The sequence below is a fragment of the Aspergillus campestris genome (genome assembly GCF_002847485.1).
Source record: "Aspergillus campestris IBT 28561 chromosome Unknown P168scaffold_11, whole genome shotgun sequence".
Lineage (NCBI taxonomy): Eukaryota > Fungi > Ascomycota > Eurotiomycetes > Eurotiales > Aspergillaceae > Aspergillus > Aspergillus campestris.
The window spans coordinates 762,826-782,402 of NW_020194346.1; the positions used below are offsets into that span (position 1 = coordinate 762,826).

At 49.5% G+C, this 19,577-nt stretch overlaps 7 protein-coding genes across 7 annotated transcripts; 2 read left to right on the forward strand and 5 right to left on the reverse strand.

The window, feature by feature from the left end:
- Positions 1-637: 637 nt before the first annotated feature.
- P168DRAFT_274059 (putative MFS monocarboxylate transporter) lies at positions 638-2,162 on the forward strand (the record flags this gene model as incomplete). The annotated part of the gene is made up of 2 exons (XM_024835398.1): positions 638-842; positions 911-2,162. The coding sequence occupies 2 exons, from the start codon at positions 638-640 to the stop codon at positions 2,029-2,031; spliced, it is 1,326 nt and encodes a 441-aa protein (XP_024690173.1). The 3' UTR covers positions 2,032-2,162.
- Positions 2,163-2,459: 297 nt separating this feature from the next.
- On the forward strand, positions 2,460-2,975 carry P168DRAFT_306731 (uncharacterized protein; the record flags this gene model as incomplete). The annotated part of the gene is made up of 3 exons (XM_024839051.1): positions 2,460-2,509; positions 2,565-2,645; positions 2,712-2,975. The coding sequence occupies exons 1-3, from the start codon at positions 2,477-2,479 to the stop codon at positions 2,973-2,975; spliced, it is 378 nt and encodes a 125-aa protein (XP_024690174.1). The 5' UTR covers positions 2,460-2,476.
- Positions 2,976-3,760: 785 nt separating this feature from the next.
- On the reverse strand, positions 3,761-7,197 carry P168DRAFT_52620 (putative serine/threonine protein kinase). Its single transcript, XM_024841985.1, has 7 exons — positions 7,131-7,197; positions 7,034-7,060; positions 6,885-6,939; positions 6,341-6,825; positions 6,153-6,267; positions 5,927-6,096; positions 3,761-5,877 (listed from the first exon to the last, which is right to left on the reverse strand). Exons 4-7 carry the CDS (start codon positions 6,782-6,784, stop codon positions 3,850-3,852), a joined length of 2,757 nt encoding a protein of 918 aa, XP_024690175.1. The 5' UTR covers positions 6,785-6,825; positions 6,885-6,939; positions 7,034-7,060; positions 7,131-7,197; the 3' UTR covers positions 3,761-3,849.
- A 1,350-nt stretch (positions 7,198-8,547) lies between these two features.
- Positions 8,548-11,070, reverse strand: P168DRAFT_329532 (aminotransferase-like domain-containing protein). Its single transcript, XM_024841480.1, has 8 exons — positions 10,680-11,070; positions 10,570-10,606; positions 10,467-10,498; positions 10,358-10,400; positions 10,123-10,290; positions 9,993-10,069; positions 9,118-9,942; positions 8,548-9,054 (listed from the first exon to the last, which is right to left on the reverse strand). Exons 1-8 carry the CDS (start codon positions 10,830-10,832, stop codon positions 8,800-8,802), a joined length of 1,590 nt encoding a protein of 529 aa, XP_024690176.1. The 5' UTR covers positions 10,833-11,070; the 3' UTR covers positions 8,548-8,799.
- A 1,242-nt stretch (positions 11,071-12,312) lies between these two features.
- Positions 12,313-13,136, reverse strand: P168DRAFT_292680 (ankyrin repeat domain-containing protein; the record flags this gene model as incomplete). Its single annotated transcript, XM_024837640.1, has 1 exon — positions 12,313-13,136. The coding sequence occupies one exon, from the start codon at positions 13,131-13,133 to the stop codon at positions 12,363-12,365; it is 771 nt and encodes a 256-aa protein (XP_024690177.1). The 3' UTR covers positions 12,313-12,362.
- A 1,205-nt stretch (positions 13,137-14,341) lies between these two features.
- P168DRAFT_274068 (Zn-dependent exopeptidase) lies at positions 14,342-16,211 on the reverse strand. Its single transcript, XM_024835400.1, has 3 exons — positions 15,926-16,211; positions 14,721-15,862; positions 14,342-14,656 (listed from the first exon to the last, which is right to left on the reverse strand). The coding sequence occupies exons 1-3, from the start codon at positions 16,185-16,187 to the stop codon at positions 14,528-14,530; spliced, it is 1,533 nt and encodes a 510-aa protein (XP_024690178.1). The 5' UTR covers positions 16,188-16,211; the 3' UTR covers positions 14,342-14,527.
- Positions 16,212-16,642: 431 nt separating this feature from the next.
- On the reverse strand, positions 16,643-18,688 carry P168DRAFT_306736 (cytochrome P450). The gene is made up of 6 exons (XM_024839052.1): positions 18,547-18,688; positions 18,235-18,490; positions 17,752-18,166; positions 17,553-17,711; positions 17,359-17,492; positions 16,643-17,307 (listed from the first exon to the last, which is right to left on the reverse strand). Exons 1-6 carry the CDS (start codon positions 18,637-18,639, stop codon positions 16,922-16,924), a joined length of 1,443 nt encoding a protein of 480 aa, XP_024690179.1. The 5' UTR covers positions 18,640-18,688; the 3' UTR covers positions 16,643-16,921.
- Positions 18,689-19,577: the final 889 nt, after the last annotated feature.

A 19,577-nucleotide genomic window follows, 5' to 3' on the forward strand; every position in this document is an offset into this window, starting at 1 on the left:
ATGTGTTAACCCTTCTATACATACAAAACCTGAAGCTCAATATCCACTTGCCCATCATCTTACTCGCTTATTGTGACATCAATCAACCAATAGACTTATCATTGCTCTTTTCTGGCTTAGTTAAATATTGTAATAGGATTCATAGGAGGATCCGCGTATAGCCCTGCAAAGCAGCCATATAGTCCCGAAAAGCGTCTGTGTCCAGTAGGGATCCTGTAGAATTATAGTAGGGCTTTTTGTGGTGTTTTTCAGATACATTTAGAGACTCTACACACGTGCTTTTAGGAGCCTTACATAGGTGTCTTTTGAGACTCTGCGCGGATGGTTTTCGTAGTAAAAGTATAACTAAATAGTTAGTTATAGTTCAGGGGATGAGTCATTCTCCAAAAAGACCTAAACCATGCTGAGTGTTTTTGTAGCTCTGTCCTGAACCACGGTCCACGCTCAACTGTAAGCCCGCTAAGATAATGTGTTTTATCCGATGACAAGTTGCTAGTTTGCTACAATGGAGACACGCCCTTTCAATGACTACCCCGCCATCCGCCCCACCGCAGGCAAATGAAGAGTTCTGAAATGGAACGCCTGCCCAGTTTCTGTGGCTCATGAGACTGTATCAATTCGCATATATTTGGACAAAATGTATCGCACTACCCGACATGATGCTTCCGAGCCCACTCACGAGCTGGAAACAAGGTCTAATGGGAGTGATAATTTCCCCGATCATCGGGTTAATGGGGTCAGTCAGGTCTCTCAGGAATCCTCCGAAGGTGGAAGAGAGGCATGGATGTGCCTGTTGGGATCCTTTCTGATGATGTTCCCATCATTTGGTTTTCAAACGGCAGGTAAGACAATACAACATCATTTCAAATCAGCGAAGATTTGGGAACACCGATAACTGATACTCAATCAGTTGGCTCCGTCCAGGACTATATCAGCACAAACCAGCTTGCTGATTACACTGTGCGCGACGTTGGCTGGATCACCGCTATCCTTGTGTTCCTGACTTTATTTCTCGGGGTCCAGGTTGGACCGCTGTTCGATCGATATGGACCCCGAATCTTGTTAATTTGTGGATCTGCAGCCAGTTTTACTTCCTATATGCTACTCGCTGAATGCACAAAGTATTGGCATTTCCTTCTATGCCTGTCGATTCTTGGGGGAGTCGCTTCGGCCATCATCACAACTGTGTCAATTGCCGTTCTCAGCCACTGGTTTCACCGCCGACGCGCTCTGGCGTCTGGCATCTGTATGGGGGGATCCTCGGCCGGGGGTGCTACTATACCACTACTACTACGGTCACTTTTCTCACAGTATGGGTGGAAATGGTCTATTCGGGCGATCGCCTTTATGGCTTTGGGATGCTATGCGGTGGGGATAGTACTGGTGAAAGGCCGACTACCCCCTGGCAATAGGAGCAAAGCGACAATTGACTTGCGGGCGTTCCGATCCCCTCGGCTCTGTTTTTTGACCATGGCCATCTTCGCCTTTGAATTCATTATCTTTGGCTGTGCCGCACTGTTGCCGACTTACGTGCGCTTTGCTGGGCTTTCATCGGATGTGCAGTTCTTTTCCCTTACGGTCTTGAACAGTATGAGCTTGCTTGGGAGAGTCCTTCCCGGGTTTGCGGCCGACCAAGTCGGACGTTTCAACACCTTGTTATTTTTAGTGATACTCACCCTGCTAATCATGGCAGCGGTATGGCTCCCCGTTGGCTCCCGGGACGAATTAACGCTCTACATCGTGGTGGCCATCTTCGGGTTTGGCTCTGGCGGATGGCTCTCCCTCGCGCCCGTCTGTGCTGGCCAGCTTTGCAGGACCGAAGAGTATGGTCGATTCTACGGAACTGTTTACTTTGTGGCTTCATTTGGGGTTTTATCGACAGTCCCGGTTGGGGGTGATTTACTTCAATCAACGACGCCTCAGGTTCTCATTGGCTTTTATTCGGCAGTCCTTCTGGTCGGACTTATCGGTCTATCGTTGTCTCGATGGGCAATGCTAGACTGGAAGTGGAAGTGGAAGGTCAAAGTGTAGATCAGGCCTCTACCTTGACTTTTTCAAAGTACAGTTTTGCATTCTATGAGGATTGTATTGCTGTTTTCACTTTTGACACAGCTTGAGATTAGTCTTGGTAAAGAAGGCCTTTTCTTTTACATCTTGGTGATAGATGGTTCTTGTCTGGGGGGCAGTTCTTCGTCACCTCTTCTCCCTGGCAGCATCTAGTTATAAAGGAAAGTAAAACTGGGGTCTCCGGATTTTAGCGGATCCTACCGGATTCCGACCCCCGGGATTTCCGTTAATTCAGTTGACCAACTAGGTGACCTCATTGGTTAGTTAGTAATGCAAGATCGCGCGACAAGATAGATAACGTCATAACAATCTACCAACTCATAAGAATATAGCATATCCTTGTACAGATGCAGTTCTCTATCGGATGATTAAAAATCTCCTAGGCAAAACCCACGACTGATCCCCCAGAATGCAATCAAGCGATAAAGAGCCATACCATGAGGTAAGGCGTTGCCATTTACCACCTCGGAAGAGTAGTGCTGACACCACAACCTCAGCCACTGCCGGAGAGTGAGAAACGTCAGTCTAGTAAGTACGGGATGCGGCCATATGGCGGCTTACTCGACAAAAGATCCAAGGTATGTATGTAGAGTATCCGTTTGATCTACAACGCGTGCTAATCAAAAAAAAAACCAAACTGGAAGGAACGAACATACTTTGACTCTGGCGATTTTGCGCTTTCGGCCGCCGAACGCGTGACCGACAACGGTGCCATTGAGACCGGAAGAGAGCACCCCCACCGTGACAGCATCTCGCATCCTTATGCGCCTATCCCGGCCGCTAGTAACGTTGATAAGGATGCAAACGAAGATTCGTATAAGAGCCCTCTCATTCAGCAAGCGGATTCCATACATGGAGAACCGACGAAGGAAGAGGGACTGGATAAGCCTGTCTCTCATGATGGTTGACATCGGGGTATAGCCTTGTTAGTCGAAGGGGTTCAGCAAAATAGTAGGCGCAGCACAACAGTGGAAATGTGCCATGCGGCAGTGTCTCTATCGTGAGAGGTGAACGCTGGTCATGGAATGGATATTACTGGATCCATGATCCAAGTACTCGAAACTGGGGAACTTAGATACCGTTTGTGTGATATAGTCAGTTCTGTTCAGATAGCTTGATCTATCTTGGCGTTATGGGTTTGATCTAGTGCTGTATTAAAAGTCAACATCGCGGGCCACTCAATCATGAGGCGTTTTTCCCCTGACCTTTCTGTCGTAAGGGAGGCGGATGTTTTCTGGCCCTTATGCATAAGTCCGAAGCCTTTGTTGTTCCTTCTCCCCTTCTTCCGTTCTGGGCCCGCCAGACCCTCGAAGTACGTAGGCCGGGCGACTTCAGAGAGATGAGCTGTCTGTCAACAGAGAAGATCTCAAGACCACTTCGCCAAACCGTTGACCCAACGATTGGTATAGGACTTAACCTGACTGATATATTCAACAGAAGACACCAAAGTCTTGTCCAGTTCATCTAAACGGCGGTTTTATGCCCAGACATCTTTTGGATAGATTACTAAAATCGAGGTTGAGTCAATGTTCGGTTGGTCTGACCAGCGATTGTGCTCAAACTTCCCTCCTCACCAGTCCTGGATTACGTCTGAATGGTCTTTGCATCCATACCCTCAAGTGCGGCCCAACTAGCCTAGAGTAACAAAAACACTTTTCAATCAATAATAGATAACGAAATATAGGGATCAAGAGGTTCAGCATCCCATTCAATTAGGACAGATCTATCTGGAAGAGCTCTATTCTGATTCTGCTAGTTTTGATGACAACAATCAAGAAATTCTCATTCCACCCTCTCCGGCGTCGACCTCCCATTAGGCGTCGTTTCGGGACTCACCCTCGTCCTAGCAAGCCCCTCCCCCGTAGCCGACAACGCATCTAGAAAATCCTCTAGCAAGCGATCCAACTCAGCCTTCATATTTCCCTCCGGACCATTAGCCGCAAGCGCATATGCATCAGGCGGAACAAGGTCTGGGAAATAAACCGGCTCTACAACGTGCGGGACGCGGCGCGCTGTGGGCAGCGGAGTCGGGTCGGCAGCCTCGTCGGTGGGCATTAAAGCTGCCGGGAATGGCTCCGAGTCGGACCCCGGATCGGCTGCGTCGCTGGTGGCAGTGGTGGCAGTAGTATTCGACTGCCAGTCGAGCTGGCGTTCGTCTTCTTCCTCGATCACGTCGTCTTCTTCGTCTGGGCCGGGCCCGTCTTCGACTATGACTGATGAGCGTGATTGCGCGTCGTGGTCGGCGGAGTCGAGGAGTTGTGGGAAGTCGTCTGGGGCGGATTTGTCGCCTGAGAGGCTGGGTGGTCGGTCCAGTCGGAATGGGTCGTAGTCCGTGTCTGAGCTGGCTGAAAAGCTGGATTTTGCTGAGTTTGACGTGGACGGGCGGGCGTCTCCGGGTTCGCCGATACTGAGGGGCCGAATCGCCGTTTCGGATGGCTCCAGTGGGGGGAGGGGTGCTTTGAGAGTGCTGAACCGGTTTGCTTCTACCACCATGTCGTTCCCGTGTGAGCCTTGATCGGCGTCTGCTGAATCGCCCATTGATGGGAAGGTCCACTCCATTGTCGCACGTCTCGCTGCTTGGTCAGACTCGTCCGCCGTGGGCGATTCTGCCGAAGCTGGAGCCGGAGCCGGAGCCGGAGCTGGGGCTGGGGCTGGGGCTGGAGCTGGAGCTTCTGGAAATTTCCACTCCATTGTTGCTCGTTTTTCTGTCGGAATGAACTCTGCCGGCTCGGTATTCTTTGGGGAGCCTTCCGTGTGCGTGAGGTTGTTTTGACCCTCATCTGCGGGTTCGGCCTCCGTGTCTTGGGGCGTGAAACTTGGGAACTTCCAGTCCATGGTGGGAGGTCTTGGCCCGTTCTGGGGCTGGTAGGTAAAATCCTGTGATTCACGATCGCTGCTTAAGCCACCGCTTGAGGAGCGGGAGTGGGCTTCGCCGGAGTCACGTTGTTGGCGACCGCTCGTCCGGGTTGCTTTAATGGTATCGGCATCGGCCAGTTGGAACGGCTGGGTCGTCGACGCACCCGCAGCATAGTGAGAGGAGTCAAAAGATCCAATGTCGATGTCGATAAAGGTTGACGTTACTGAGGATCTGTCCGTCTCAGTACGGAGGGGTAGATCTGATATGGGCTGCTTCTGCTCAATCGGAATAAAGTCGTTCTTCGTCTCGTATTTGTAGTCTGGAAGTTCCTCGTTGAAGAGGCCTTCCATGGCTTCAGCACCTCGGCGGACACGCTCATCGAAATTGGCCTTTTCATCCTCGGACATGTCTTCATTCGCCACTCGTTCGAGAGCATCGGCTTCCGCTTCGTCGTTAGAGGTGGTTGGGCTGATTTTATCTTCCATTTCAGCTAACGAGGCAGCCAGCTGGTCGAGATCGATGACGGAAAACCTCCTTTCGAACCCGTCTGTAGCGCTAAAATTCCAGTCCAATTCCACGTCCGGGCCATCATCTGGCATCTCGGCAGCTGCGGCACCCCCAGGGTGGAACAGGGAAATACGCTGTCCTCCACGCTGGGACCACTGGTAGTATATGCGGACGAGCTCGCTAAGGGAAGATGTAGGATATTCCTCTTCGGTGTTGGCGATGTATGGGTGTTCCAAAATATCGTCCATTGCAGGGCGCGCGATCGGATCCGACTCTAAAGCAAATGCAACCAAGTCCTTGAGCTCATCACTGTATTTATCATTCTTGAGTTTTGGGGCGTTTCGGTTCAATTGCCTTCCAATTTGCATTCGCTCGCGGAGGTTGGCATTCGGGGGGTTTCCCGAAGCGAATTCGAACAGGGTGCATCCATAAGCCCATACATCGATCTAGAACAGTCAGCGATTTGCGAACGTCTTCGATAATCGAGAACCGTACCTCACTGCCGTATTGATGAGCCTCGCCGCGGGTGGAGAACATCTCGGGTGGCATCCAGTGAGGCGTGCCAATCCAAGTAGAGCGCTTGTCCATTTGCGACTGAAGAATACCTGCCACACCAAAGTCACAGATCTCGAGCCGGCCTTCTTCGTGGATCAAGATATTGGCGGCTGCGTTTGCATATTTAGCGTATGTCCTGGTAAGCCCCATATGACATGGTACGAACCTTTAATATCTCGATGGATGATTCCAGCATTGTGGATAGCACGCAAGCCAGCAGCTAATTCACGAGCGATGGGGATGATAAACTTTTCATCAAGCCGATCATCTGTAGCCCGCATCTATATAGACGTCAGTAAGAAGGCAATCGAATTGAACACCGATAGCCCTAGAAAATTAGATGATTCAACTTACCAAGGTTCTAACACTTCCGCCAGGGCAATATTCGCAAACTAGCCACAGCTGCGAGTGAATAGAGATAGCCTCGATCAATTCGTTGATGTTCTTTGCTCCCGAGTCCTTGACCTGCTTCATGACCTTCGTCTCGTGGATAAATTCTTTGATAGAATCATCTTTAAAATCCCGCAAGGCCTTGTAGTCCAACGTGTCAACATCCATCACTTTGATTGCAACAACCTGGCGCGAGGGGAGTTGGTGTCCCTTGTAGACACGACCGTAAGACCCTTTCCCAATCAACTCCTCAAATTCGTAAGGTGGCATCTCCGTTTTAGCTCTGCGGCACATCTCCTGCACTGCGGCTGCTTGCTCCCGAGCTAGTTTGATTGCTTCCGCTTTATGCTTCGTAATGGCCGCCACGGCAGACGTGGGGTCCAGAAGCTGCGAAACACGGGCATCCATGGTGGATGGTGGATGATGAATGGTTCAGTGAAAGGTAGAGGCTGCTCTAAAAGCGTGAGAAGTTATCCAAAGCAAGTAAGGGCGTTTTGTGAAAACAAACGTTGGACAAGCGTATATTAACACCCCGTATTCAAAGTACCAGGAAATAGGATGCCCTATGGAACTTGAAAGTCAGAAATAGAAACTGATAGAGGTGGTTGCTGTGAGATAACGCAGTGTATGGAGGGTCCCTTTGGTGATTTTACAAACCTAGATGGTCGTGTTTACAAACACTTCCTTCCACGATTCCAATAAATGTGGGAAGAGATTTCAAAAGACGTTGTGACTGAGAGAAGTTGTAACTCACTTCTTGATCCTGAGCAGTAAACTTTGCAGTCCTTGCTTTGTAACCTATATTTCTATTACGAACCTGGCGTAGAACCTGCGAATGTAGGCTTAATCAGTACGAGGGCAGCAGAAGGACGAAAGATCATACCTACAGGGATCGCAAGGGGCGATTGGCTCTTATACACAGAGAGCAACACGTTAATGTGAGATATCACAGTTGCACAAATTCCCCATGCATATATTCAATGATGCACAGAGTTAGTCTGCTAGACAGGATCTTCGATTGATGCTTTTAAGCTAGTTGGTACGGCGCATATGTTGATATGGTAATGCCTAAGTTGGCGCAGGGAGATCGTGAAGGTGCCTCAGGCATATGCGAGGTCTGATTTAGAGATGTTTCAAGTCGTTAATTCTATTTAGAAAGTTTCCGACGGGGAAAGCATGTCAGCCAGATTTCTATAGTTTAGTGGAATGTAGCGGATTGTAAACAAAGTCCACAGCGCGTATATGTAATCAATCGTCAACGTACAGTCAGTATATGCTTAATTGAAATTACTCAGATGTAAGAATATAAATCCCACGGGTGAGTATCTTCCACTGATGGCGTAAGTCACTCCAAACGGAGACAAGACTTTTGCTCAGATCGTTATCAGGATGGTGAGGCTTGAAGAACTACATATTTAATTAGCATTGCTACTGAATCACCTCTAAGTTTGACCTCATCATTGGAAAGAGACTTGAAGTGTTGTTGTGTGGTCAAGATTGAACATATCAAGTATCAACAGATATACTCCACTGAGTATCCCCAGGTCACGTGAAGATAGATATTCCAGCTCCAGCATGGAGAAACATCGGGGGTCGAGGACGTGAAAACAATGCGAACAACAAGCCTCTCGTGGGGCTCAAAATCTTGGAATGGAGACTAAAATTATAACTTACTGTCGATCAATCCCCGCGGACTCCTTGAATACTTCTCGTCGAAAAGGCGATGCAAAAACGAAGATGTAAAAAAAATGAATAAGAATTCTAGACGCGCAAAAACAAATCTGGTATCACAATCGTGGAGCAAAATAAACCTGAATCAACAGATGCATCGTAAGTCGCGGTCGCTAAAATTAGACAAATCCGGTTCGTCGGTATCCCCCGAGGGCATCAATAAGGATCGATATGTATTGGCAGCAAGAATGTTAGGTTGGGGATGAGGGGACGTTCGATTAAAGTTCCAGACGGATCACGTTACTGCCGATCTCGGCGGAAGATCATTTTGACGGTTGAGGGACGGAGATGATTATTAGTTATTTTGTTATTTTGTCTTTTATGTTTTGAAGTAAATTAATTCATGTATCTATATTATTCTAGTTTCTTTTTATTCCTTTGTGTTACAAAGATCAACACCCCAAGGACAAAAGTCAATTAGACTGCCATATCAAATGGTTGTTCGAATGACGGGAATGGAATTTTATGTAGATGCTAGCAGCCTATTGCCGATGCGACTATGTACACACGCCAACCACCAAGCTAAAACAATTTCCCTTGCCCGAGATATGTCGTCTCTGTCGGGCCGTTTCTCATGATAATCTAGACCACAAACTATGTGCTACCTAAAATGCCAAAGATTTGTCGGACTGGGTATGATAGCCGAACCCCTGTCTATAAAAAAAAAATGATAGTACCCCTATCGTCAATATTTACAGACCAAATTGGATCCGCAGGGCATCGCCAAAGCGTTTAATAGCCTCTTCGATATTCTCCGCGCTCGCAGCGGCGAAAGTAGCGCGGAAGAACATGCTTTCCTCACGCAGTCCAGAAGCCGTAAACCAGCTACCGCGCGAGACGAGGACACCATTGTCAACCGCAGCTTGGAAAATCTCTTGCTCGATAGCCTCACGAGTCTTTCCAGATGCAAGACCCGGATGCTTTTGCCAGTCGATTTGAATCCAGTGCTGATTTGTGTTAGCTTAGCATTCCCCTAGACCAACGCACCGAGAAACAAAGGGGGTACTCACGAACATCCCCGCGGCAGGGGGGTTCCAGCTGGCAATTTCACGTGGAAGGTGTGTTTCACACGCGTGGACCATGGCGTCTCGGCGATTGGTGTAAGACAGACGGATATCAATCAACCAATCGAGATAGCCGGCATGGCCCCAGTGTTCATCCAGAAGCTTGAAGAATGCGATCTGCGAGAAACCGCAGGGGTTTTGGGAGGAGGTCTCGCAGTTCCGGACGAATCTTTCGATAAATTGTTCCGCGGCGACGATCCAGCCGGTACGAGATCCCGGGGAGAGGACCTTAGAGAACGATTCAAGTCGAATGACGCGACCGTCGACGTCCAGGCTCAAGTAAGATGGAATAAGGGATTTGATGAAGTCATCGTGGGTCTTCGGAGGTGGGACGGGCTCCGCGTCAGGTCCGGTGTACGGTTGCATCTGCAGGAAGTAATACGGTTCGTCCTCCACGATGATAACATCGTGCTTCTGCGCAACCTCGTAAATAGCCTTCCGGCGCTCGCCTTGCTGGGTGGCACCGGTAGGGTTCTGTCCAGTAGGGATGGTGTAAAGCACGAAAGGCTTGCGAGCGCCCCGAGCTGCTTCGTCCCAGCTGCTCAGCACATCGTCGAGAGACCCCGGCAGCAGACCTTGCTCATCCATCTTGATAGGCACGACATTGACACCCTGCGGGAGAACGGTCTCCTGGGCGCTAGAAAACGTATATTCTTCCATCATGATATAGTCTCCTCGGTTGCAAAGCATTCTGAGTACCGTATCCCAGGCATAGGTGCTACCGGCGTTCAAACAGCATTGCCAGTCCGCATACGGGGGGTTGTGAATAATCTAGACACAGTTAATCACCGATTGAGAGTTGCGTCTTCTGGGAACAATACCTCCGTGTGCTCCGTCACAAATCTAAGCAGCTGAGGTGCTCCTATCGCCTGCCCATAGTTGAGAGCGACCTCGAGATCTGTAATAGTCAAGACCCACACTTCTGCGGTGAATTCTAGAGGCGAAACTGACCGTACAAGCTCTTTCCATTTCGAACATCGCCCTTGGCCGAGGTGAGGACGGTGCCATTTTCACGGGTCGCTTGAGGGCCGAACCCCGGCGGTGTCGGAACCTTGATACTGAGTTCTTGGAAGGGGAAATATTCCGGAGACGGGAGTCCACCGCCCAAAGAGATGAGACCTATTCGGGACGGGCGTTAGCAAATGACTGACGGCCGAAGCTGACGGAGTGATCACAAGCAACGAACCCGGGTTTTTGAGGTATTTCGCAGCACCCTTCAACGTCGATACCTATGCGCGCCATTCATTTTAGCCACAATGTGTATACCAAGAAGTTGTGCTTGTAATCGGACGGACCTTTCGAGACTGCGATTCGATGGAGAGGACGTCTAGCGGGGAGAATTAACCAATGTTCCGTCGGGACAGAGCACAGCGAATCGACTGCGGGGTCACGGCTTACGATCCCAACTTTTAGCCTTAGGCTTCGTGTAGCACGCCTGTAAGAAGCAGAATGGTGGTCAGTTCGGCAGTCGTCTTTGTGTCGTTTGCGCATGGAACTCGCGTGCATACCGGGCTTTTAAACATATCACTGCTGGTAGAAGGAGCAACGCCAGTGGGCACCTGGGGGCCGTTGGCCCTCAACGCGGCGACGCCATCGACAGTCAATGGCGTGGTGGCGGACTGCTGGCCCTTTGCCTCGTCCACGGCGGCTGAAGGACTCATTCTCTGTTTGCTATTATCGGATGGTCCGTAGCTACCACAGCTTGTCGGAGCTATTGAAATCGTGAAGAGATAGAGTGGTGAAAGAATTGTCTGATTATGCGTAATGTAGAAGCGACAGATAGTACCAAAAAACCAACAATGGGTTGGAAAGAAGGGCGCGGGGAAGTAAAATAGGTGAAAGAGTCAAGACCGCAAAGAGCCGAATGAACTCGGAGTCATCCTTTTCCCGCCTCGCCCACTTTCGGAGGTAAGATTTGGTACCTCCGCCCTTGTAACGTGGGTGGTTATCGGGCGGGCCATCCGTTCGACCAACATTGGCCACCCCACCAGACTCCGGTCTGTTCAAGGTCGATACGCGAGGTAAGGGACCACTTTTGCGGTATTGATCTTCGATTTGCTGTTTATGTTATCTAATAGAGCCATTGAGCTGCATCCTCTATGGTTGGGTAGCTATCACCAATGCAACTGTAGTCACCTGCAGGGCGTGTGCGCGGGGAATGATCAAAGTCCCACCCGTACGGTAATCCCGATACATCTGGAAGTCATGTGCCGGGCGGAACCATTCCTCCGCCATCGGCTGCTGGGGTTCTGATGAATATATTGCTATATACGGGCCAACCATAACAGGCACATATATTAATGATGGACGCAGGACGAATGGAGGACGCTGATACTGCAGTGTGCTCTCGGCTTCGAAAATAAGCTCTGTTTAGTCCTGGTTGTTAAAAGGGCTGTTATCGGCATACCCCGATCAACCCCGCGCGCCTAGATAAGGCTATCGCCGGCATCGGCGCAAGGTTATCCGCGTCATGTTTATAATGGTTGCTACTCCAGCATCGCTTGAGGTCTCATGACGAGTTCTAATAAGATATAACTAACGAACTATATCTATTCTGCTTTGCCAGTAGGGAGCGTCTAGGCCATGTTTAGTGAAATTCGGACAGGAACGACAAGGTGGACTAGAATTCATTTCGTCTGTTTCGTAGATCATTCCACAGATCATTTCCCCCTTCGTTAATCCACGCAGCAAGCTAGTAAATATGAGTTGAAAGCTGCCCTGAGATATCTGGAGATATAAATAGAGTATAAGTCTATAGCGGTAGAGGACTTACACTCTACAAGCGAGTCAGAATCCCTGTTTTCTCAAGAATACGCAGCTTAGCAGTAGACTTTATATGGCAATAACTACCACTCGGTTGCAAAAGATAGTATCATGACACTGTTGAGCTTCGCAAGCAATCTTATACTGAGTGCGACGCTTGATCATCCCTTCTTAATAATGCAATACTATTACTAGATATCGTACTGAGATAGGATTGCTTACGAAGGCCCAAAGTGTCATGGCACATTTTGTAACCAAGTGGCAATGCTTCCTTTTCTATTCCAATACTGCTAGGCAGGTATCACTCAGGACTCGACTAAATACAAACCAACAAAAGACTACCAATAGATCTCCCCTTGAGCGCCGCATCCTATCCAAACCCCATGACGCATAACATCCAACCGCGCGTGGAAAAAAAGCCCTTAACATCACGGCTTCATCGATACATGATTCTCCAACAACTGAACCAGAGCCGTATACCCACGCTTAGACGCATAATCCACAGGCATCAGACCATCAGGATCACAAGCCCTCGCATCAGCCCCTTTCTCCAAAAGCAGCCTAACAATATTCAAACACCCCAAATCCGCCGCCCACGAGACCAACGGCCGATGTAAATGCTCATCTTTAGACGCAGGGTCCACACCCCGCGCGATAAGCCTGTCCACCAGCCACGCATTATTCCTAATAACAGCCGCATGCATGGCTTTAACCCCCTCCGTATCCAAATCAACACATCTATCCAGCAGCATGCTAACAATCTCATTACCGCAATATCCAGCCGCAAACGCCAGCGGCGACTTGTTGCCATCGCTGGGGATATACAGCGGATTGGCGCCCCGTTCCAGAAGCAAGCGTATTAACGCCTCGTCGCTCCGCCGCACGGCGTAGAAAAGCGGTGTGTGCGAGTTGACGCGTCCCGAGGTGTCAACGGGAACGCCCCGGTCGAGCAGGAACCGAACGAGCGTCGTGTGGCCGCTGAGCGCGGCGTAGACGATTGCCTGGTTCTGCGTATCTGGCATAACGGTCGTGTGGTGTTGCTCCAAGTGCTCTATCAGTGCCTCCACGACGGCGGTATGGCCTCGCAGGGCGGCGATGGTAATTGGGGTTGCATTAAGGATGTCGGGTCTTGTGAGGCCTGCTCCGTGCTGTAACAATACTCGCACTACTGCCACGTGCCCCTTGTTGGCAGCTATCATCAGCAGTGTCTGACCGCGGCGGTCTGTCCAGTCTGGATGTGCGCCTCTGAGCAGCAAGGCTTCGACGATTGTCGCATGGCCGTGGAGCGCTGCGTGGACGATGGGGTGATCTGGGACTTGGGGTTCGTGTTCTTGACGTATGGCGGGCTGCTTTGATGGTGGGTCGTTTTTCTCTGTTTGGCATTCTGGCAATGTCGTGATGATCTGCGCTCCTTCGTCGAAGAGCTTCTCGAGAGTTGGGAGTTGCCCGTTGGCGGCTGACCAGGTTAGGGCTGAGCTTTGTCGGTGTTGGACATTGTGGCGATAGAGGAAAGGATCCAGCAGGTCGTGAAGGTGTCTGTTGCCTTGTACCAGAGCATCAATGTCTTGTTCGGCGTGAAGGAATTGAGCGATGTGTAGTATCAATTCGCTGGGCAGTTGCAGTAAGGACATCATCACTCATATCGAGTGTTTAGAAACTTAAACATCTGGTAGATAGGTAGTACAGAAGCCGATGCAAAATGCTCGTCGTGTTATTTTCAATTTGGGTATGTCAGACCGTAATATAGGGAAAATAGTATACTATCAGGTAGGTATGGTAGCATTCACTGTGAAAGCTTCACCCTGGATAACCACAGCCTTGTAAGTAAAGCCCCGCTCTATTTTGTCGAACCATGGTATTACTTCTTGATTTCGTCTCTTTTCGTCCTCTTTAGATCGGATAAATCCTTTTTAGATCTACATGTGCTCTCAATGATCGAGACTCAGTGCTGGTAGGTACTAGTTAGCAGTAACTGCCCAGACTATCCCATCCAGAAAGCCATGGCTTGGTGAACTGTGGAACCTCATTCATAATACTACCTGTTTTCGTAGGTGACTCGAAGCCTGATTAGCCAGTAAGCTTTAAGGATCTAGATTGGAGGCGCACAGTCCAGCACAACTGGGCAGATTTGCATATTCCACAAGGGCAACCCTACCAACTCAACGGATCTTTGTTGCTGTCACTCACTAGTGCCGATGGATCGATCTCCTAAGGATCCACTCAATAACATGCTTGATATTCTCTGTTTTCCCCCAGTGTGATGGGATATTTCTCCTTGGAAAGTCCAGTTTCATGGACAAAGGATTTACAGCTACACAGCGCGAAAAGCTCGTGCTAGTTGAGACTCGGTGCAGGGTTCTGCGCCGCAAAATGAACCCGTCACACAGAACAGCATGGTTTCTTTGTTCCTCTCTCGCAATTGGCTTCTGTGGAAGAGGCTGATCTATTCGGATGTAACTATTGACACTCTGTGGGGAGCTAGGGTACAGGGGTGGTGCCACCAAACTTATGGATTTGCCTCACCTTATCCACAGATCCTGGCAAATCTCAGACCCACTGATCATGGAGTAGAGGGAGATCCCACCACTGGTGATTACCTTACAAGGGATGGTCCGTGGTATTTCATCGGCGTCGCATCGAAGAGTGCGTTGGCTGTCGTCTCGGTGCGTTCCGGGAATCCGTCAAAGGACTGAGCGTAGGTCGCGACCGAGTGCGCCACAAGCTATAAGATAATCTGGTCAGCCTGGGTCATCACCAACCGCAAGAAACGTTTCGTGTCTCTGTACCTTTGTGTTCAACTCCCACGCGGTCAAATTTACGTTTCCGATGTCGTCGCATAGCTGGTGATAGCATGGGTCGTACCACTCTCCAGCGTGGCCACCGAACATCTTTTCCTCCTCCGGCGTCTTGATCCCCTCAGCGCCGGTTGCGATGCCGCCGCCTGGGATACCATGTCTAATAAACGCATCGTAATCGCTACGCCCGTCAAATGGGATGTACGTGTAATTGAACCCATGAGCCTCGTAGAAATTGGTGTAGAGATCGCGCAGCTCCTCCGAGCCGACCGGGTTGGCCGCATTGGTGGCATTATAGACCTGGTATGCGAAATTTGGCGAGCCGAGCATGTCGTAGTCCATGAATAGCCGGATCTTTTTGTTCTCCGCAGCTGAGAGAACTGACACGTAATAGTCCGAGCCCAGTAGGCCTTCTTCCTCCCCGGCCCACCATGCAAAGCGCACGCAGTTGTTAACCCGGAAGTTGGTGAGAAGCGTGGCGAGCTCCAAAAGCGAAAGGCTACCAGAGCCGTCGTCGTTGATACCCGGACCTTCCGCCACGCTGTCGCTATGGCCACCGAGCATCACGCAGTTATCGGGGTCGCCTTCCGTGGTTTGGGCGATGATGTTCGTGGTGAGGATCCTCTCAACTACCGCGTCCATGTAGGCAATAGCGTCGATCTTTTCACCCTTCCCGAGTTGTTTCAGAATCGGGGCTGCATCAGAATCGGATATACCAAATGTAGCCACATGGTCGGGAGTCGGTGTTCCCAGCGTGCCACTGACGGAACCCTTCTCGTTGTTATATACGACCGCCGCGATCGCGCCGGCTTTGCCGGCCAGTTCTGATTTGGTGCCAAACGGACAGTCGCCCCGGCTAATGAAAGCGACAGCGCCTTCCAGAGTAGACGGGTAGTCCGATGCGTCGCAACCAAAGTTAGACACAGCTATCAGTGACCCGTAAACGGGCTGCTTGTGTTTAGTCGGGGGTGTCAGCCCCATTGGCTGTGCCGATTTGGGCACTTCATGGCCAAGCACAAGGCGCGACTCGAAAACATCACCCGCGACAGCAGGGAACGACTGGTTCGTGATGGTATAGTAATCACCCAGATTGATCAGCGTAGAATAGATATAGTCAATGGTACCAAGATGTCCTAAACACTGGGTTAGTAAAGGCAAGTATCACGATTGGGACCTCACATTGCTAGTGACGATACCTTTACTTCCGATGACTCGAGTGGGATGGCCGTACTCGCTCTCTCCTAGCTCCGCAATCTTGTACAGATCTTTGGCTCTCTCGAACAAGTTCCCGGCATGAACCTTTGCTTGGAATGCGGAGGAACTGACCAGCTCCTTGTCAGCCAAGGGAGCTTGGGACCCAGAGAATCCCTCCCATTGGATGAGAGGGATCTGCAAGGCACCCACGTCTGCCCCCAGCAGCACAAGGGGGCACGCAAACTTGGATAGTGTAGTCCGCATAATGATAACGGACAATGAGATGAATGAATGAAGGGTCAAGACTCCGAGACCTCCAGCATGCGCGGCTTTATTTGGAATCAACCGAGGGAGGCTGGGGCCGGCGGTAAACACTGCCGACTGATAGCGACTGATAAGCGATAAGATAGGTCTGTTGTGATGAGTCATCCTTTATCTGCCTTCTTCCGCATCTCTCCGAATTTTGTCCGATTTCAAGTGTCCCAAATGTCAAGAAACTCCCAATCCTCTGTTGACAGAACGCGGACAGTAGGTTACTTGGCTCTTGTGACATGTCTGGGTATCGGCAGCCCTACACCCTTTTCCCACTGGCGGGAGACTAGCACAGTCAGTTGGCGGTCATTAAGTCCACTACTCATTGGTTTCGTCTTGGACAGGTAAGAAACCAGGATATGCTACTCAAAAAGATATCCAGGGCAAGTAGTTGTAATCAGAATCTTCTCTCACTACCCCTAGAAATATATGGCGGTTTAATATATAATCAACGCCTGCAGCTGCGGCAGGCCCCGTAGGTTGCAAAAGGTTGCAAGGAACATTGAAATACAAATGGTCCAATGTGTAGGGAAAAAACTGCTGGCCAGCTAATAGCTCAAGGATTGCAGTCGCTGATTCTTTCACGATTGCAATGCATTTCTCAGATTACTTAGAAGCATCTGTCATGACGATGACCCTACCTCAACCCGACAGCCATCTGCGCTCGAAAGAACAAGAGTGAGTCGCTATCTCTCACTGCCAACGGCCTCCACCAGATCCCCCTTCGGCAACGAGATGGTGGGAAAGGTCTGCAGAAGTCTCACCACCATGTATGACACTTCCATCAGGGCGAAGTCCTCGCCCAAGCACTGTCGCGGCCCGCCATTAAAAGGAAAATACGCCCATCCAATGTGAGCTAGTTCCCCAGTCTCCCACCTTTCCGGACGGAATTCGTCTGCGTCAAGCCCGTATATATTCTTTTTACGTGAGTTGACGTACTGGGAAAATACGACCAGTTCTCCCTTCCTTATCAGCATGGGCTTGTCTGCGTTGGGACCGCCTCCAGTGGGTAGTATAGTCGTCCGTATTGCCTCGCGGTTATTCAATGGGACAGGGGGGTAGAGTCGTAAGCCTGGTGATTGTCAGAATGTTATATTACTTCATCAAAGGCTTAATTACTTACTTTCTTTGATGACATAGGCAAGATATGGCATCTTTTTTATTTGCTCTCGGGTGGCATGTGGTGAATCTCCCATGATCGAGGATACTTCCCTCCTAAGGCGACACATCGCCTGCTCATGGCGAACAAGCAAGCGACTGATCGATAAATCAGCTATCCAAGTCACAGAGCAGATGAATCAGTATGGAGCTACACACAATGTCCATGCCAGGCAACAGGCCGTGGTGTCTCTTCCAGAAAGAAGCACGTTAAGTAGCTGATCGCGCAGGCTCACTTTAGTTGCAGACTCCAGTGCAACCTGCTCAATGAAGCCATCCGGCTTTTTGTCGAGATAGGTATTCTCATCTAAATCCAATCTGTCGATGTACTGTTCAACAAATTGGTGAACTTTCGCACAAGCCTTTCGAAACTCTGGTGGGTTGTAGAGGAAATGCCAAGGCGCGATACGAAATCTTTTGGCCAAACCCTCGAGGCTGCGCCATATCAAAGTTTTCAGCGAATGCCTTGTTCCTAGTATTCTGACCAGCTTTTGTTCTCAAGCTGTAGACCGATTTTCCGAACAACAGGGCCGTCGCCATGTCGAGGGTCAAATCGAAGAACAGAGGTTGGAGATCGACGACTCCATCTGACGGCACGCGGGCTATCAGATTATCAACATGCTCGTGGAAATGAATCAGATTGCGACTTTGAACACGGGCAAATTGTTTACGCAGAAGTTCCCGAGAATGTTTCCAGGAAGGACCTTCTTGGGTAAAAATGCCATTGCCCAGTAACGGGGCAAAAACAGCTGACCTTGAGCCAAAGCCATAATCTTTGCAGCACAAGCGTAAGCAAAACGCGAACTGAGAGAGTGATTCATAGGTCAGAGCCACTACTTACCTTTGAAGTTTGTAGACAATATTGCTTCTACATTCTCGGGGCGTAAAACATGAAAAGTTCTTGGTCCAAAAAGCAGATATTGGTAAAGGCTATTCCCAGGCTCGTAATCCTTTGCTACCGAGCACAAGAATGCAAGAAGCCGACCATCCGCATTATATGTCCATAATTCTCTTATTCGATCGATACCGAGAGGCCAGCGTTTGGAAAGCTCTGGAGGGAGCTCGCAGCCATGCTGGCGCCCAATTTCACTATCTCTCTATATGTACTGTTAGCCAAGATTTTGTTCTACCGTGTTACATTTGGATCATTTACCCGGTATTCGATATATCGAACAACCACTAGCTGATAGAAAATATAGCCGATGACGGCTAGAAGAACACCATGAATCAATAATTGGGTCACCATGTTCACTTGGTATGTTTTCCGTCGCTATGGTTGAATATCTGAGTTAATAGAAGGTCAGCCTCCTAAAGCAAGAACACCCAGGGTCTTAGCTGTTTTTAAAGCCTGGGTGGGCAGTTGAGTTGGAGACAGTCAATGTTATCATTGTTCCACAGCTGCGCGCTAGCAGGAAGATCCTGGTTGGATGAGACCTAGGAACAAAGGAATATGGATCTATGGAAGACCGTATAGGAGTAATCACTGGCAGCCACTGCACCAAATACCGATTCGGTATTTGGTCAGAATTGGTATGACTGATATTGAGATAATTACTTAAGAATGTCAACAAATCAAAATGTCTCTCCTTTGTACAAGGCCCACAGGTTACACTTTGCGTCGTGCCGCTGCCATGTATGGCTGCCCCATGCCGCTTCCCTGTTCGATTGTTCTGACCACGAGGGGAAGCTGTCTCCCTACACAATTAAAAAAAAAAGCAAGAGTTTCGTTTATTGTTCAACGGCATGTTCAATCTCATAGGACACAGAAAACGTAGGGAGATTTGCGACTGGTGCACCTATTCCATTGCTTATAAACTCATGCAAACTTCAGGGTCTACCTAGATTTTCTACGATCTCATTAGGGCTTCGACATCTGAGAGGGTTTATTTCCCATGACTTTGGATACCAAGGGGAGGACGAGGACGCATTGATGGTTAGGGTATATCTCAAAAATCCATGTGGAGATGAGACATTCCATTGAGGCAAAAAACATCCTAGTTACAGGAATCCCCATCTGGGAAACGGAGTATCCTCATGGGATGCGGCGAGCTTGCACGGGTATATATATGCACGTCAAGAGCATCTAGAAGAGGCCGAAGAACTCGCAAAGAGAACTGTCCAAACAGTCAAAGAGTCTCGTGGCTGTGAGCATTATGATCATATTTTCAGGATATAGAAACTCGG

What these genes read in the sequence shown, in the direction of transcription:
- P168DRAFT_306736 (XM_024839052.1), bottom strand. Translation starts at nt 18,639, where the DNA reads ATGGTGACCCAATTATTGATTCATGGTGTTCTTCTAGCCGTCATCGGC. An exon ending in TTCGATATATCGAATACCGG is followed by an intron (nt 18,491 to 18,546) that starts GTAAATGATCCA and finishes CAGTACATATAG; the next exon opens with AGAGATAGTGAAATTGGGCG. An exon ending in ACCAGAGTTTCGAAAGGCTT is followed by an intron (nt 17,712 to 17,751) that starts GTGCGAAAGTTC and finishes GTACATCGACAG; the next exon opens with ATTGGATTTAGATGAGAATA.
- P168DRAFT_329532 (XM_024841480.1), bottom strand. Translation starts at nt 10,832, where the DNA reads ATGAGTCCTTCAGCCGCCGTGGACGAGGCAAAGGGCCAGCAGTCCGCC. An exon ending in GTGATATGTTTAAAAGCCCG is followed by an intron (nt 10,607 to 10,679) that starts GTATGCACGCGA and finishes TGCTTCTTACAG; the next exon opens with GCGTGCTACACGAAGCCTAA. An exon ending in TAAGGCTAAAAGTTGGGATC is followed by an intron (nt 10,499 to 10,569) that starts GTAAGCCGTGAC and finishes TCTCCCCGCTAG; the next exon opens with ACGTCCTCTCCATCGAATCG.
- P168DRAFT_52620 (XM_024841985.1), bottom strand. Translation starts at nt 6,784, where the DNA reads ATGGATGCCCGTGTTTCGCAGCTTCTGGACCCCACGTCTGCCGTGGCG. An exon ending in GCGGAAGTGTTAGAACCTTG is followed by an intron (nt 6,268 to 6,340) that starts GTAAGTTGAATC and finishes ACGTCTATATAG; the next exon opens with ATGCGGGCTACAGATGATCG. An exon ending in CTCATCAATACGGCAGTGAG is followed by an intron (nt 5,878 to 5,926) that starts GTACGGTTCTCG and finishes TGACTGTTCTAG; the next exon opens with ATCGATGTATGGGCTTATGG.
- P168DRAFT_274068 (XM_024835400.1), bottom strand. Translation starts at nt 16,187, where the DNA reads ATGCGGACTACACTATCCAAGTTTGCGTGCCCCCTTGTGCTGCTGGGG. An exon ending in TCGAGTCATCGGAAGTAAAG is followed by an intron (nt 15,863 to 15,925) that starts GTATCGTCACTA and finishes CCCAGTGTTTAG; the next exon opens with GACATCTTGGTACCATTGAC. An exon ending in CGTGGGAGTTGAACACAAAG is followed by an intron (nt 14,657 to 14,720) that starts GTACAGAGACAC and finishes ATTATCTTATAG; the next exon opens with CTTGTGGCGCACTCGGTCGC.